General features: G+C 42.1%; 1 protein-coding gene across 1 annotated transcript; it reads left to right on the top strand.

The window, feature by feature from the left end:
* The first annotated feature begins 666 nt into the window (after positions 1-666).
* SRD5A3 (steroid 5 alpha-reductase 3) lies at positions 667-17,136 on the top strand. The gene is made up of 5 exons (XM_019740189.2): positions 667-978; positions 8,022-8,164; positions 9,956-10,153; positions 13,477-13,611; positions 14,492-17,136. Exons 1-5 carry the CDS (start codon positions 758-760, stop codon positions 14,749-14,751), a joined length of 957 nt encoding a protein of 318 aa, XP_019595748.2. The 5' UTR covers positions 667-757; the 3' UTR covers positions 14,752-17,136.
* The last annotated feature ends 215 nt before the right edge of the window (positions 17,137-17,351 follow it).

The raw sequence follows: 17,351 nt of genomic DNA, 5'->3' as shown, positions 1-17,351 counted from the left end.
GGAGTTAAAAACTGTGCTCTGGGAAATGTAACTAGTAAGCAGAGGACTGATGTTTTTCTAAATACAATTTTTACCACTTTCATTTTTGTTATTTGAAATTGTCTTGATTAAACTTTACGTTTAAATTACACACATTCGCAACATCATATTCATTTTGTGTATGACCTGCTTTTGTTATCCATATACACATACATTTGTATTAATATAGTTGTTTGCCATCATTGCTATGTATTTTATAGTGGGCTTTTTTTTTCACCCACTAAACCTGTTTCAGTTATCGTAAACAGCTTTCCGTGTTTCTACAGTTTTCGCACTTAAATGTGTTAATGGCTGCGTGTTATTCCGTCGATGGCTGCGTGTTATTCCGTCGTTTTACTGTACCGTCATTTAGCTAAATACCCTAACGCGGAACATTTAGGATTGTTACCATTTTTCCAGTGAAAATAGGCGGCGATGAAGACTCGCAGGCACGTGGTCTTTGAATCACATTGCTCCGCTGAATCATACTCTGGGGTCCTACCTAGGAAACCACGAGTCGGACCACGGACAGAGAGCGACCAGAGAGCCGCAGCGCGACTGGATCCCGGGATCCCGCGCAGCCAGGCGGGTGACTCGCGGGCGGGGCGGAACACGTCCCCGCCCAGCGCCGCGTCACCAGCGTGCCATCCGCCTACGACCGGCGCGCGGCCCGCGAGAGGCCACTCCAGCGCCCGCTGGCGGTGCGAACGCTGGGAGCGCGGAAGCGGGCGCCCGGGCCATGGCTCTCTGGGCAGGATCGGAGCTCTCAGTACTGAGCCCGCTGCACGCCGTGTGGCTCATGGTGGCCGCCGCCTACGTGCTGAGCCTGATGCTGCAGCTCCTGCCGCCTGGCTTGCTCCCCAGCAGCGCCCTGTTCCAGGACCTGATCCGCTATGGGAAAACCAAGCATGAGGCCTCACTGCGCCCGGCCGTCTGCCGGAGCTTTGATGTTCCCAAGAGGTAACCGCGCCCGGGGCGCGGGTCTGGGTTTGCCAAGGCGCAGTCGCCCGGCTCGGGCAGCCGGCATGGGGCAGCAGAGGCGGGCGCTAACAGGGCCCTAGGACTCAGGCGTGTTCTCCCACAGGGCGCTGCCACGGCCGGGCCGCAGAGCACTGTCCTCAGCCGCTTCGTGGCCCTGGGAGCGGAATGTCCCGAGTGTCCAACGACATCGACGTGTTGAGCCGCGTGCATTATCAGGAACGCTAACTTGGGGCCCCACTGAGTCTTTCCTTCGAGGGAATGGCAGCGCTTCCGAATTTAGGCCTGGTCAGCAGGCGGCAAATTAGTCTCCTTTGTCACCAAATTCTCTTTCCCCTTCCCTGCACTCTAGGTAGGGGCTTATAATCTAACTTTAGGTCGCCAGAACTCACCAGAAATGAAATCACTCCTGTCCTTCGCTCCTCTCTTGCCCCTTTTTGTCTCCCCGACCCTCGCAGCCAGGACGAAGGGCGAGATGCTGGTTCCCACACCTGGCTACACTTCCTGCGGCTGCACTGACCCTCCTAACGCGCACCTCCGCAGGTGCCCCTGAGAGAATTGCCCATGATGGCACATCCTGAAATTTCATTTGACTTCTAACAGATTTCATAACCAAAATCAACGAAAGATGAAATCGTTAGGGCTTAAATAGAACTCTTTCAGAAATTGTAAGACTTGTTATAGTTTGTTCATTTTTACCTTGAATTCAGAAGAGAGCTGGTAAGAGTCAACCAAACACTTCCAGATGGTAAGGATAGAGCAGTGGCTTTTTTATCTTTAAGATGCATCTTAAGTTGGCATTTAGGAAGGAATCTGGAAGAATGTTTTTCAATTTCTGATGTATTAAAACATCTGCATTATCGCTTAAACTTCACATAGGCAGAGTGCCCTGGCCCACAGACAAGAATGGGGCTAAGTATAACTTGGCTTCTGCAACGTGGATAACCCCCCACTTCTGAGTGTTAGAGAAAGATTTATCAGGTGTTACACTGAGAAGGAAGAACTAAGGCCTCATCCCATTTACCATTCTGAGGAAAAGTAAATGGAATGAAGCCCTGGGGAAAAAGTAGAAGTGTTCAAGACCAGTTGGTTAAAAAACCAAGTCTTTAGAGGCTCTTTTTAAGTGAAAATTATCTGTCATCCTATTTGTTATCAAGTTTCATTGCAGCATGTCCTTTTCCATTTTATAGCAGGGGCATTCCAAGGTTGTCACATTTTCATTTATAAAGTGAAGGAAAAAAAACTTTCTTAGAGAGTATGAATTCTAACAATTTCTTTTAGGAATTTTGAAAAAAGTACTAGTGTCTGTGGATTAAAGGACATATTTTAAGTCGTTCTCTACACTTACCTAACTCGAGCTGTTACTACTCAAGTCTGGCATATGACAACCAAGAAACAGACTTGCTACTTTTGCCTTATTTATTACAACAGTTGGTACTCTTTGTGCTTCTTTAAATTTCTACTATATTATGAAAATATTTACGCTTTTTCTTCTTCCAGAATTCTAGAGTGGAACCTCCCATGGTATTTTGTTTTGCTTTTTTTTTCTAAATTTAAACATTTATTTTAGTACTGGAGACGGTGCAACAAATATAGGCCAATAATGAAGACAAAAATGCCTTGATATTACATTTAAATATTTTTCCTTGTGCAAAATTCAGTAGTACATGTTGAAAGTGCAAATAAACCTATAACTTTATTATACACTTAAAACTAGGCAACTGTATATCCTGTTTATGCACCTAAAAACTGTGCTTAGATAATTTTGTTTGGGGGTTTTTTTTCCTAAGGAGACAAGAATTAAACCTTAAATCAGTTCATGGTATGTTTGTTTGTTTCCATTACCCCTATCTGGTAGACTTTTTTTTTTTTTAATGAAGATAATGGTTGCTTTTCTTGTTTTCTTTTTGCTTCCTAGAGTTTTGATATCCCAGAAAGTCTGAATAAATATATGACTTCCAACAAGAGTCACAATGCTCTTGACTTGCATAGTGTATATGGAAGTACTTCTCCTGTTTCTAAAAGTTTAAAATGGTATGGAAACATTGCAACCGAATTGAGCTCTACAGGCAAAGAGAGCAGCCGTCCAGATTTTCCCCACTGGGGCCCAGGGGTCCTAACTAGAGGTTAGGGGATCTGTAGATAGCATTCAGGGCAAACTTGGATTGGAAATAAAATTACATCTTTCTTTCACAAACCTCTAGCTGAAATTCAGCACTTCCTTAATGATGAATGTAATCAACAAACCACAGTAGAATTAGCAGTACCTGCAATTTTGTGACAGTTTTTTTTTACATTAAAAATATTGAAGAGACCGCAAAACATTTTCATCACTCCGCAAAACATTTTCATCACTATAAGAATACTGTAGTTATTCCCTCACTAGATCTTGTTATTTAATACATTAAGAAGCATATATATTAATATAGCACAAATTTGTTTTTTAGTAGCTGTGTTACCCATCTTTCAATACAATTGGTTTCCTTTGTAATCCCTATGTATTTTATGCTTGTAGTAACATTTTGAGAAGGAGCCTGTAGCCTTCACCATACTGGCAAAGGAGTCCATGGAAGATAAATATTAAGAACCTCTGCTCTAGACAATATACTTTCCATCCATTTACATTTTTGTTTGTCATATCCCTGGCTCAATGCCTAGCAAATAGTAAGGTCCTTGATTAATAGGTTTTGAAAGAAGTTTTTAAAAGGTTTTAGGTTTAATCGGTTTGTTGGTTAACTTGACGCGTACTCTGAGAGTAACTTTAGGTGAGATACCTTCTCTTTCATTCATTTTTAACTAGTGTTTATAGAGTAATACTATGTTTCAGGAGCTATTCTAGACTCCTTGGAGCTTTTATTCTTGTCAGACAGACAGTAGATGTGTAAACAAATCTTGTAAAACAAGCAAAATAATTTCAGGTGTGATTAGTGCTTCAGCGGAACTCCATTAGGGTTACTTGATCAAGAGCAAAACCGGTAGGGGAGGCAGTGGCCGTGACAAAGCTGGAAAGGATGGTCAGGTTGGAGTAGGGCGGGAGACAAGTTCGCTGCTCATCAGGGCCTTCCAGGTCATGGTGGACACTGAATTTTATTCTGAGTGTATGGAAAGCCATGGATGGATTTTGAGGGAAGGGAACATGGCATTGTATGATTTATATTTTGAAAGGATGACTAGCCATTGTGTGGAGAAGACTGGATTAGAAGGTGGTTACGGGGTCCAGGCAATATGTTATGATAGAGTATAGTTATTAGCATAAAGCACCTGCTTGTCATGTAAGTGGTGATGCCCTTAAAGCACGTAATCCAGGGCCAGCCACTCAGAACTCAATGCACATTAGTTCCCTTTCTTTGTTAGCCCCATAGCTCCCCTCCCGGGGCCTGCTATCAGTTCTGGCAATAGGCAAATATGTATTAAGTCAGATCATGTCTCCTGGCTCAAAACCATCCAGTGGCTTCTAACTCACTCACTGGAAGAGCCCAAGACCCTGAGTCTTGTCCCCACCACCTCACTGTTTCCATGTGGTTCCAGTCCAGTTTTCCGGGTCTCTCTGCCAGTCCCCTCTCCCACCTCAGGGCCTTTGCACTGCCTGTTTCCTCTACCTGGAAAGCTTTTTCCCCAAATAGCTACATGGCTTATGCCTTCACTTCCTATAATTCTGCTCAGACACCTTTTCAGTGAGGCATGCCCCGTCCCCCCTATTTAAAAGTATAATTCTATCATGCCAGCATTCCTTCTTTTCCCAGCTTTAATTTGCTCTGTAACAATTATCACCTACTGACATGCTGTAAAATTTACTTTTGTGTGTCAGTATAAGGTCCATGAGGGCGGGAATTGTCTGTTGTGTTTGTTGCTGTGTCCCCAGAGCCTAGAGTACTCCCTGGCTTATAATAAGCATTCAAGTTTCTTAAATCAAAGGAGTGCTTGCTTAATGCTAAGTGCAGCGTCACCATAAACATCACCTTATCCATGTTCCCAAGGGCCAGGAAAACAGTGCCTCAATTAAGCAAAGTGCCAAGGGAGGAAAAAGAGGGAGTGTGTCTGAAACAAGGAAGTGGAGTATTTAGATCTGCTTTTTGAGGCTTGAGCTGGGTCTTTAAAAAGCAAGAAACATAACCTGGTATAAAGAGTAGAATATGTTTTCTATCGAAGGAAATCAGGCGAGCAAAACCAGAAATAGAATGTACAAAACGCAGGGATGAGAAAAAGAGCTTCCTGTAAATCAAAAACACTATGGCACAAGTTGGGCACAGCAGGATGTGGCTTAACCGCTTATGCCAACACACTTGAGGGATTGCTGAGCTTTAGGCTTGATAGAAATGGGTACATGTAATGTAGGGCCAGAACAGCAGGTTCGGGCAAGTCTAGGTTGCATGAATAATAGGAGTGCAGCCGTGTGATTTTAACTGCAGAGTCATCAGGGCTGAGTCTGGAGCCAAACATAGCCACTTACTTAGTGAGTGCATGGCCTTGGGTAAGTAACTTACCCTTTCTGAGCTTCCGTTTTCTCATCTGCCATGTGAACACAACCACACAAATTTTACGGGATTGTGAAGATGAAATGAATGAATCTTTCAATAAACTGGTCTCCCCACAACTGGATTATTCTCTACCTAGTTAACAGAGGGATTGTTTTTGTAACTTAAAGAGTAGAATGAGTGAGCAATGCTCTTTTTTTATTGTGGCAAACTATATGTGACATAACATTTACCATTTTAACTTATTTTGAGTGTACAGCCCAGTGGCTTTAAGTACATTGACGTTTTTGTGCAACCATCACCACTATCAGTTTCCAGAACTTTTCTATCAGGCAGAAGGAGTTTTAGAACACAAATTATTACTTTCAGCCACTCTGCTCAAATGGCTTCCCCTCATGCTTAATAAAAGTCAGTGTCCTTTCCTGCCCCCGAAGAATCTGCCCCTCTCCCCCTACTACCTGTCGCTCTCCACAGAGTTATCCTTTATCGATCTCCAGGTCTGTGTGGTTGGCATTTTCTCTGCCTAGGAAATTCTTCCCTGCAATTCACAAGGGTTACTCATTCTAGCCAAATGTCACTTGAGAGCGGCCATCTTTGACCACCCATCCAGAATGGCTTCCCCTCTACGCCTTCTCTGCCCCCTCACCCAGCATTAGCTACATGTCTACAGGTTCATTCATGAACTGTCCACATAAATATTTGTGCAAAAATGAAATAGGTCAAGTGACTGGCTCAGAAGTTGCCCTTCAGAAGCCGGCCCTCTCCCTTTCCGCGGGAGCCTGCAGACATTCTGCTCTGCTCCTGCTACTCAGGCCAGACTGGGGCTCAGTTCTCTGAAGTGTGTCTTCAGGAAGATCCTGGAAGGCTACAAAAGGACAGTGGAGGGCAGAAGGGGGGTGGGGGGGACTGTGGAATTGGCACTGATGCGTGAACTTTTGAGGAAACTAAGCTCTTGAGCCTGGAAAAGATCAGAATCAGGAATAGCAGGATGGCTCAGCCAGGGCAGATCAGGGGTAGAATTTGTAACAGTAGTGGGGAGAATTAAGTGGGTTGCTATGGAAAGATCAGATTAGATTGATAGAGGAGATTTTTGAGTGAGTGCCGGGGTCGTGTCTCGTGAAACCAAAGAATGGAAGCACGGACCAAGGAGAGGCAAGGAGTTGTAAAAGAGGATAGTTTATTAAAAGCAAAGGGTCAGAGCTCCCGAGTGGGAGGGGGTCCCCAATGGGGTACCCAGCGTGGGGCAATGGCTCTTATTCTTATATTTTCTCTTGTCCGGTTGAAGAAGGGAACTAGCACCTTCTAACAGAATTCATTGTTCTGTTTGCTCATCCTGAAGGGATTAACAAAATGACCCAGTCCTATGTATCAATTTGCTCAGTTTGTCCAGCCAAAAGGGATTTTGAGATAATTTATTATATTTTGTCGTAGAGTGAAGGAGTTCTTTCGAAACCTGAAGTTCCAGGATATGGCTGTCTTTGTTTATTTTATCGGGGACCTTTCTGTCTGCCTAACAACATGCTGAGTAACCTGTCTCAAGATGGGTATTTGTCAGATTGGGTGTGGGCATGGTCTGGTGGGAGTCGGGGAGGCGGTGGGGAGGCTGTGAGTTCTGAGACAAGAATATTCTGGATTATCTGGAAGGGGAGTGCCTGAGTTTATGTCTACTCCTCCTGACTCCAGGTCGTCTTACTTTGTGACAGTCTAAGGAGACAAGAGGGAGAGAGGCTTCATTTATTCACATGCACTGAAGAGCAGGGAGGCCAAATGACCTCCAGGCACCCCGCAGAGGCAGAATGATTTTGAATTGGTTTGAATAGGGAAAAATAGTCAGCGGACCTCAAAATAAAACTGTTAAGCCCTTGTGTTAGGTGATTTCAGCAAACCAACATCATCTTTTACATCAAATTAACATTGCTAGTTGAAGTTTTTATTGGTTTTGTGGTTTTATTTGTATTTCATTTATAATGATTGATTGCAGCATAGGCATTATACTTATATGACAGCTGTAACTGTCAGGAGTTGACACCTAGCTTTATGAGTTAATATTTGTCATCTAAGCCATTTAGATTAGCACAATTTAGAAAAACTGAATCAGAAGATCTCTAAGGTTTCTTACAGACCTGAGAGCCTGTGGTTGCGCAAATGTTGTGTAGCAGTTGTATGGCTATTGCAACAGTATTGCTTGGAATTTAGAAATCTTGCACAGATTTGGCTTGTGTTAGCACAATCCAGATTCTCTCTCCCAGGGGTGGGGGCCCCCTATTGTTACCCAGGGATAATCTGGATTGCTAATTGACCCTTAGTCTAAGTTTAACAGCGTCAGTTGTATTTTTGTTAACCTCAGGAGTCCTTTCTTTTCCTATGAGTTAACAAATCCCACCATTTGAAAGGAAATTTTAAAAATCTGAACATCTGTAGGGTTAAGGATCTATTAAAAAGAAAAACTATACTTTGGAAATGGGGGAAAGAGGAGAAAGTAAAAATAGTCTGCCTGCACAATAAAGTGACTCCACTGTGATGACTGCCTAACTTGTTTTCCCTTTGCAGGTATTTTTCTCACTTCTATGTCATCTCAGTGCTGTGGAATGGCTTCCTGCTTTGGTGCCTTACTCAATCTCTGTTCTTGGGAGCACCTTTTCCAAGCTGGCTTCATACTTTACTCAGAATTCTTGGGGCTGTGCAGTTCCAAGGTAATCAATCACTCCCTTGGCTAATCACAACCATTGTGTCCTGTTCCTGCTTTCCTGCCTGCAGGAAGCTGTTCTGGGAATTTCATAACCACTCTCAGGCTCACCTCAGCAGGAACTGAGAAGTGGAGGGTGAGGGCAAAAAGTTCTGCATGGTTCATAGCCATCTCGAGGGATGTCCCCACATCCTGCACTGAGATCCTGCAGAGTTCAGAGTCAGCTCTTCGTCCCTGACTTCCCAGCGAGTGCTGGGCTGTGTACAGGACTGGCTGTTCTCCCCCTGATATTTCTCGAACTGTTGACCAATTTATACAGAAGTTTTTAGACTTGGGGGAAAAGCTTTTAGGATCCCTTGGGTTTGCCTTGAAACATTCATCACGTATGTAGCCCAACCAAAATCATGTCTCAGAACTCCAGAAATTTGATAGAAAATTTTCGATCACCAGTTAAAAATGTTTGTTACTCCATAAAGCTTTGGTTATGTAATAAAATTGACTGTAAATAGTTGTTGACTAGATGATTACTAAATAGCTATTAAATTTTCCTCAGATATAGAACAATTTTAAAATAAGGTACTGAAGGTGAAAACAAAGTGGCTTCAATTAATGTCAGGCAGCGGGTGAGGGGCAGAATTAGAAATAAATTGTTCTGTCCTTTTTGTTCCAGCAGCCACACCACTGGCTCCCTAAGAACAATCCTTTTCTGCGTAACCAGAAGAACTCGTTGTAAAAGAAGACAGTCAGAAGGGAAACCCTATGCAAACCCTATTTGGGAGGGGAGAATACCTCAGTGAATCCCACTTCAGGCATTGCAATTTCATCTCTTCATTTGCTTACTGTGGGACTGGGTTTGTAGGGTGGTTGTGAGGAATTTTATTTGGATATTTGTTCTAACCTATTCCTAAAGAGTATAAACTAGATTTTACTATATTTAAAATACAAATATAGGCAAAGCTAATTTATGGCTGTTGGAAGTCAGGACAGGGCTTACCCTTTGGAGAGTGGCTTGGGGGAGGGGCAGCACCTAGAAAGGAACACCGGGGTGCTGGTCATGTTGTTTCTGGATAGGGGTGCTGGTTACATGGGTGGGGTTGGTTGATTTAGTTTGTAAAAGTACATTAAATTGTGTATTTATTATAGCATGTGTGTGTGTGTAAGTGTGTGATATTCACTTTTTTAAAATGTAGGTTTTAAGTCATTTTTAAAAGCATTTCTTCTATTTGGGCAGAGGGGTGAGAGGCAGGTAGGTAGATAGATCGATCTCAAAGCTCACAATCCCCTAAATGTATAATTTCCTTTTTTTTTTAATATGGCAAGGAATGCATAATTCTCCCTGTCTATTCCTATCCCCCTTTCAGCCTCTATATGTGCAGGTGTCCGCGCCTCTTTTCTCCCCTGATCCCAGGGATCCCACCAGGTGGGGTTGCTCAGAGATCATCCAGAAACTCTCCCTGACCACCTTCACTATTAGTGCCATTGGCCAGTGCCACAGACCCTGGGTTCTGAGTGCATGGACCCCTTACAGTGATATCCATGCAAGGCTTCCACATGGAGAAGAAGAGTCCGGAGACGTGAGCTTGTCCCAGCTCTGTCACTAGCTTACTACGTAACCTGGAGCCAACGTACTTGGCCTACTTCCTCATTGCTAAAAAAGGAAGGTGTTAGACTGTATGACTTCTAGGTCCCTTTCCTAGCTCTAATCTTGTTCAACACTATGTGTAACAGTGGGGGCAAACGTAACTTTGGATTAATCCCCAAGAGAGAAATGCTGAACGTGTTGCTTTCTGAATTGCAGGGGATGAGCTGGCGCTGTCTGCATTCTTAGTGTTAGTGTTTGTGTGGCTGCACAGCTTGCGAAGACTCTTTGAGTGCGTCTATGTCAGTGTCTTCTCCAATGCCATGATTCACATCGTGCACTACTGGTTTGGACTCGTCTACTATATTCTTGTCGGCATAACTGTGCTGAGCCAAGTGCCAATGGACGGCAGGCATGGTGAGTGGTCCCTGGGGTCTGTTAGCTGAGTCATTGGATGCATGAGGTCTCATGCTCCGCCAAGCATTATGGAAGTTTGAAAGTAGGAGACCTGCCCAACCCACTTTGCGTTGGAGGAGTTTGGACTCTAATAGTAACTTTAAAACGTCAACATGCCCAGGGCCCAGGGGTATATATGTTAACTGTAACTGCTAAAACCTGAAAGACACCAACATAAGCAGTAACGCCTTCAGTAAAGAGAGTAAAGTGAAAAGTATTCAGGAGGTTTGGTTTAAGGATGAAGAAATAGGATGTGATGTTTTCCTCAATGGGAGTGAAATCAATGAACTCATGTGGAGTAAATCTGAAGAGAAAGACGAAGTGTGGTCAAGAGTTGAACAGGAAGCAGGTTATACCCAAGAATAGGAGAAAGAGTCAGCAAAGAAAGTTGCTTTCCCAAAGCCTCAGTCATCCTGGGGTGTTTGTGTAGAATGGTAGGGGGTGCGGCTGGGGAAGGGGAAACTGTGGTGCAGCATTTAATCACAGAAAGCTAGGGGAGGAGCAGGTGGCCTGGACTCGTGGGGAATAGTTGTAGTTTGAAGAATACTGGAAGCCATTTTGTTGCCATTACAACAAAGTGTTTCTTCAAGTCAGGCAGCCTGAGGGGAGAGGACGAGTACTGTGCCAAATCACAATTGTGTCTTAACATTTCTGAGCTCTCACTAACCAGGAAGAGGGAACCCAAATCATGACCTTTGTTTATAAGGAGGAAATAAAGTGGTTTATTTGGGGGTGAAGTGGGAAGAATATCTATCATATGTGGCTATCATTTAGGTAAAAATGCATGCTTATTAAGAATAATCAAGTTTTTAGGGTGACTGAACTGAGTTTTTAGTGCTGAGGTGAACTTCACCCAGCAGCCTTGGTATCTGTCTGCCCTGACACTGTAGCGTAGATCTTTCATGACTGTTTTCTTTGAGTCCAAAGCCTCCATATTTCCTGAAGCTGGCCCATCCATCTTTACAAACTGAGACCAAGATCTAGGTATTTCCAATCCTCAGTGAGTGAGCTTTCTCCTCACGTTCGAGTTCAGTATCAGTGCCCCTTGAACGCCCTCTGTCTCTCGTTGTAGTGCCACCCAAGGCCACTATGGCTTGAGGGATGATCTTCAAGCACATCTTATTGGTGACCTTTCTCAGTTCGTGAATTATTTATTGGCTCTAGCCACTCAGCCAGCATCTCTCCATCGAATTCCTCTGAACTTAAGTTAATTTTTCTTTCCTGAGCTTTCTGCTGTGGTATTCATGTGCAGCCCAGTACCGTGGGTTAGCGATTATTCCTGGTGAACAGTACAGGTTTTCCACCCAAAGGACCTTTCCTAAGCACTTTGGTAACCCACCTTTCAGTCTGGTAGTTTCTGTTGGCATTATATATCTCTTCTGGTGTCTTCTCTGCTGGCTGGACCCCACCTTCTGCCCTCCCTCCTGTATAATTAGTGAGGGAGAGCCAGCCAAGGCACCCACAAAAATAGCTTTCTAGACACTCCTTTCTGAAGCTGTCTTTTGTTTCACCTATTTGTCCTCCAAGAGGTCATCTGTGGTCATTTGGCACAATATGGGGAGAACTGGTTTCAGGAACTCATTGAGAGAGAATACACTGGAGCATTTGCTAGCTGCAGGGTCTGGTAGAAACGGGCTTGGGAGTCAGGTGGGCCTCAGTCTGAATTCTGGCTTAATTAATCTCCCTGAGCTTCAGAACCTTCACCTGTAATTAGGAACATACACTGATTTCAGAGGGTTCTTGTGAAAGTGAAAAGAAAGAATATCTGTAAACTATCGAGATCTTCACGTCGCCTTGCCTTCAAAGTGTAGAGTGAGTCATTCTCCATTACACCGTCCTATTTTCTTTTCAGGTAGGATACCATCTCTACCCGAAATTTTCTGGGTTATTGATTTGTTGACCCATTTCTGTCTGTATCTTGCCACTAGAATGTGAGTTTCTGAGGACTAGGATCTCACCTGATGTATTCACTGCTTTGTGCCTCATACCTACAACAGTGCCAGGCTCATAGACACCCATTAAGTAATTAATGAATAATTAAATACTACAGCGATTAGACTCCCGGTAAATATGAGCCTTCTACCTGCCTCCCCTTTCCTGCATCATAATTTCAATTTACTCTTACAGATCTTTTTTCCCTCCTAGGTGATTTTTCTGCATTTAGAGTAGATGACTTGGTAACGACATGAACTCCCCGCCCAGACACCTACTTCAACCTTTAATCTTATAGTGACTTGTGCTTAATTAAAGACCTTTCGATTTAAAACTGTATTTTTCATATTTTGCTTATTTATGACTTATAAAAATATAACTTTTTAATTAAACGTCTAACCCTAGTTATTATTAAGAGACAATAGTAGATTGTTTACATAGAGCAAGTTTTTAAAGAAATGAACACAGATAGACTTTGCTGGACTCTCATTAATCGTTAGCTTTCATCAGCTGAGTCCGACTTCTAAGTACCCATAAGGAGTCACGTGGTCCTTGCTTTTACTTGCATCAACTTTGGAGGGTCTCCCTCTGGGCTCCAGAGCCTCAGGTTCTTCCCTGTTGTCAATGGACAACTTTGTTTCTTCAGCCAAGTCCCTAACTAGCCTGACTGCGTCCTGCAGGACCTGCATTTCTTTTCTTCTTCCTGATAGCTGGAGAAGAGGAATAGTTTTGAGTGTTTTCTTCTCCTAAAACTAAATCTCTGTGACTAGGTTCTTTCTAATCATGAAGGGATACTGTTTTGTTTTTCATCTTGAAATTTACATTTCTCCCCTTTTTGAGAAACCCTATTCTGAGCCTTTACTTCCAGTGGTTTTCTTCATTGGCTGGAGCCCAGCAAGTCAGCATTCTGCCTTCAGGGTCTCCCTAACAATGGCTTTGGTTAGTAGCTCAGGGAGAGATTTCAGACAGTGTTTCCCTGACAGTGAAGTGTAAGAAAGAAGACATAAAACGAGACTTAGAAATAGAGGTGCAAAGTTGTCTCACCACACAAGAGTACATCACAGGAGTAGGAGACAGAGATAAACTCTGTGCTTAAAGCATCTGAAGAAGGAACAAGAGAATGTCTCATATGGACATCTCTGCAGGGGACCATTGAAGCTGCCTCTGGCTGAGGAGCCAATCTCCTGGACATGTTCTCCCCTCTGCACTTGCGAAATTCTACCAGGACAATTTTCTAGTCATGAGGAACAGAATAAGTGGATAATCGTTTTCTACTGACTGTATGATTTTTTAATTCCTTCCTTGAGCCTCTGAAATTTTGCAGCATTGGCTAATCATCCTTCTTTCTGTAGTCTACGTGAGAGGGAAAAATCTCTTCATGCAAGCTCGATGGTTCCATATCCTCGGAATGATGATGTTCATCTGGTCATCTGTCCATCAGTATAAGTGCCACGTCATTCTCAGCAATCTCAGGAAAAACAAAGCAGGTGAGGCATCTCTAAGAGCCACTGCATGTGGATTTTAACCCTCAGAAGCTAGTTGTCCATGTTCCTTCCCTCTTATCCTTTCTGCCCTAATGAGTATCTATCAAATACTCATTTTGAGAAGACAACTCTCTGGGTCTGGATCTTCCCACCTGTAACATGAGAGCATTATATTGAAAGGTCTCTCTGGCCCCATTAGCCCTGATATTTATGATTCTATTCTGTGCCCACATTTGGTAGCCTGTCTTGCAGATATGGGTCTAACCAGCACTAGTGTTACCAGGCTGAATTAGTATCATTCCGGCGAAAGCAAAACACTTTAATTATTGTGTGTTCACTTATCATAGGTACACTTTTTATTAGGCTTTTTGAAATATTAAAAATGGAATAGTATTCTTCAGTATTTATTGAATGCTTATTTTGTGCTGGGCCCTATTCTGAGTACTTTGCATAGAGTTTCGCAATACTCACTTGAGGTGGGTACAGTCTTATCCTCATTTTGCAGATGAGGAAACTGAGGGACAGAGAGTTAAACAACTTACCTAAAGTTACACAGATGGTAAGTGCTAGAGCCTGGATTTGAACTCGAGCAGTCTCACTCAGGAGTTTGAGCTCTTAATTTCTAGCTCGGTGGATTGGTGGAGAAATGGGCTTTCTTTTTGTGCTTACTTACAGCTTATAGTATAACCTAAGCATGTGATTTTTTTTTTTTTTTTAATACATAGTAGATTGACAATGCAAGTGGGAGAGGATGGTGGTTTGCACATAGGTCTGTCATACTCTTTCCTAAATAAGAGTTTTTGTAAATGATTTGGGGAGTGACGTGATAAAACTTTTCCTTTTGTCAAATGTTCATTCAGGAGGTTTTCTTTTTCCATTTCAGGAGTGGTCATTCATTGTAAGCACCAAATCCCTTTTGGAGACTGGTTTGAGTATGTTTCTTCTCCTAACTACTTAGCAGAGCTGATGATCTACATTTCCATGGCCGTCACCTTTGGATTCCACAACTTCACTTGGTGGCTAGTGGTGATATATGTTTTCTTCTGCCAGGCTCTGTTTGCTCTTCTAAACCACAGATTTTACAAAAGCAAGTTTGTCTCCTATCCAAAGCACAGGAAAGCTTTCCTGCCATTTCTGTTTTAAGATAACCTCTGTCATGAAGAATGCAAGCCAAGTGACAGGTTCAGTTCCTAAGGATGATGAAGTCTAGCGACCAAAGTGAAGTTTCTGCAGAACTGTTTGAAACTCTCTGTGTCATTTTTATACCCAAGTCTTCACTGAATGAGCAAAGCAGTACCCCTCCTGAAAAGGAATCTTCAAAGAACTATTTCTGGCAGACCTGGCAGTGCTCTGCTTGCTTTCTGAGATGCTTTATAAAACCAACCAACTACTAAAAAGTCCAAGAGATCTCTCCAAGCAGCTTCAAAAGCAAAGTAACCTAGAGTATGCAAACAGCTTCAAACATACACATATATACACAAAGGAAGAGATAAGATCATCTGTGGCTTTGTTTTTGTTAGGGACAATTAACTGCACTACATAATAAGCAATATAGTAGGTGCTCAGTAACTGTTGCATTTCAATACAAGCAGAATAGCCTTTGAAAATAACAATATATAATTTCATAGCACAGGATTCAGAGAGTAGAGTGTTGGAGTTAGTTTATACTTTCACATATTTCCATAAAGATGTCCACTTGTGTAACCATCAACTGTCATTTCCACTCATCTCCCCCTCAAATCATAGCCCAACTGAAAGTTTGAAACCTTTTTTATTTAATATTTTTTTGACATCGCTTTCAAGGGAATACCGTAAAGTGAAAGCATCTGAACATAAAGTATTTTTATATTCATGCATAAAAAGCCTTCATGAACGGAACTGACTGACACTCGGGATTAGATAGTGCTGTAGTCTCATTTACATGTAGTTATTCAAATTGGATCAATGTCTGCCTGAGTTTATTTTAACTACTAGAATGAATCTGAAGCTATTTAGGAATAACATTTACACTTAAAATAGCTTACGTTAAAGAAAATACCTGTGATTAAATCAAAGGGAAGTAAATTCATAATGTGAAATAAAAACAAAAACTTGAAAAATAATACTATAGCCTGAGAAATGCAGTAAAAACTGCACATTCATGCAACGTAAGATTTACTGGCGTATTGACTGAGATACTAACTTTATTCCTGTTGTACAGATGTCATATAGCCTACTAGGTACTAACATTTTGCACTAAAATGTACCTTGCTATGGGGGGAAGAACATTATTAACCAGACACATATCAAACGCACAGTCTGAGAATATCCTCCCCTCCCTGGAATTTAAGTAAACTGAAGCTGTTAAACTGAGATTCTTTTTAATCTAACTTTTAATATATGCACATCAAAGCATATTCTAAAGTTCTTAACATAATTCGGCTATAGCATTTTCCCTCCCATCGATCAAATACCACTTCAGTCAGTTGCTCAGTCTATTCAAATAAATGACATATTTATTTCATTTATCATTTAGACTTGCCATCCTCACGACCAGCACTCAGGAACCAAACTTTCTACACTGGAAATATAACGCATATTGCAGTTTTGTGTTAATTCCCACACAAATGATATGAATAATTTTTAATAGCAGATTACTTGGGGAAAAACATGTATTTTGCTTTAGCGTGTCATTGTGTACCGAGGTAAGACTAGGACTTTGGCTGTTGTTCTGGAATTTCATTGTGCTCTGAAGTGAAAGAATGAGTATGCCTGTGAAGAACCATTATCGGGCTTGTGAGAGAGCATTCCAGTCCCCACTATCCTTGCTGTCCCTTGCACACTCTTCTGTGTCTTACTTTCCCTTTGCTGCCCAAAGATTGCATTTCTAGGTGACGGTAAAAAAGAAAGTCAAGATGTCCTCAAAGGGGCTCAGAACAAAGGAACATGGTTTTTGATGAAAGCCTAGCCATGGAGAATAATTGAGAATGGTGCCTGCTTGCAAGATCACAATCAGCATTGTTCTTTGTGTCAATAAAAATGTTCTATGTGCCTAAAGGGAGAGCACTAGAGTTGCCAAAGCGTTCACATGGGTAATCCAGAAATCTCTTGGGGGTGGAGATTCTTGATTTTTCTGCTAGCTTAGTTGGATAGCCTTATTTCACTCTTATTATTCAATTAGGGGAAATGATCCTGAACTACCTCAGGACAGCATTCCCTGGGTTAACCACTGACTATAAAAGTGCAAAAATAGCCTTTGTTACGTCTCCAAGTTGTAGCTCATCCCTTATGCTAATATTTGCTTCTCAGTGAGCTTGGATGATTTTGTCTCCACAAAACTGTTCTGTATTATGTTTTCAATTCAGTGAATGGTTATTGCCAGAATTCTTACCCCCAAAAAAGAACCTTTGTAGATATTTTTGTATGAACCTTAATAGTATAAGGAGACTAAAATTTGCATAGCTAAAGGTACCTGAAAACTCACAGACCATTGATAAGTAATGTATCTCAAACTGAACTGATATATTAAAGAAGAACTTCAATACTAAATGAGCACCTATGTAAATAATTTCTGCCCACTCTGTCACATTGCTTATCAAAAAAAATCATTCAGCTTGTTTTTATAAATGTCTTACGTTAGTCTAACCTAACATTTTTCTGATAAATGGACAAGAAACTGGAGGTGACAGTGACACATAGTTCATCATTTTTCTCAAATACCAGTGATCTCCTAGAAAGCCACATATTCTTTGGAGGAAAGCAAA

Source organism: Rhinolophus sinicus, linkage group LG02, assembly GCF_036562045.2.
Source record: "Rhinolophus sinicus isolate RSC01 linkage group LG02, ASM3656204v1, whole genome shotgun sequence".
Taxonomy (NCBI): domain Eukaryota; kingdom Metazoa; phylum Chordata; class Mammalia; order Chiroptera; family Rhinolophidae; genus Rhinolophus; species Rhinolophus sinicus.
The sequence above is the reverse complement of the archived record's forward strand: the minus strand, read 5'-3'. Positions and strand labels throughout refer to the sequence as shown.

Coding starts and splice junctions, on each gene's coding strand:
- SRD5A3 (XM_019740189.2), top strand. CDS start 758: ATGGCTCTCTGGGCAGGATCGGAGCTCTCAGTACTGAGCCCGCTGCAC. Junction 979..8,021: donor AGCTTTGATGTTCCCAAGAG/GTAACCGCGCCC, acceptor TTCCCTTTGCAG/GTATTTTTCTCACTTCTATG. Junction 13,612..14,491: donor TCTCAGGAAAAACAAAGCAG/GTGAGGCATCTC, acceptor TTTCCATTTCAG/GAGTGGTCATTCATTGTAAG.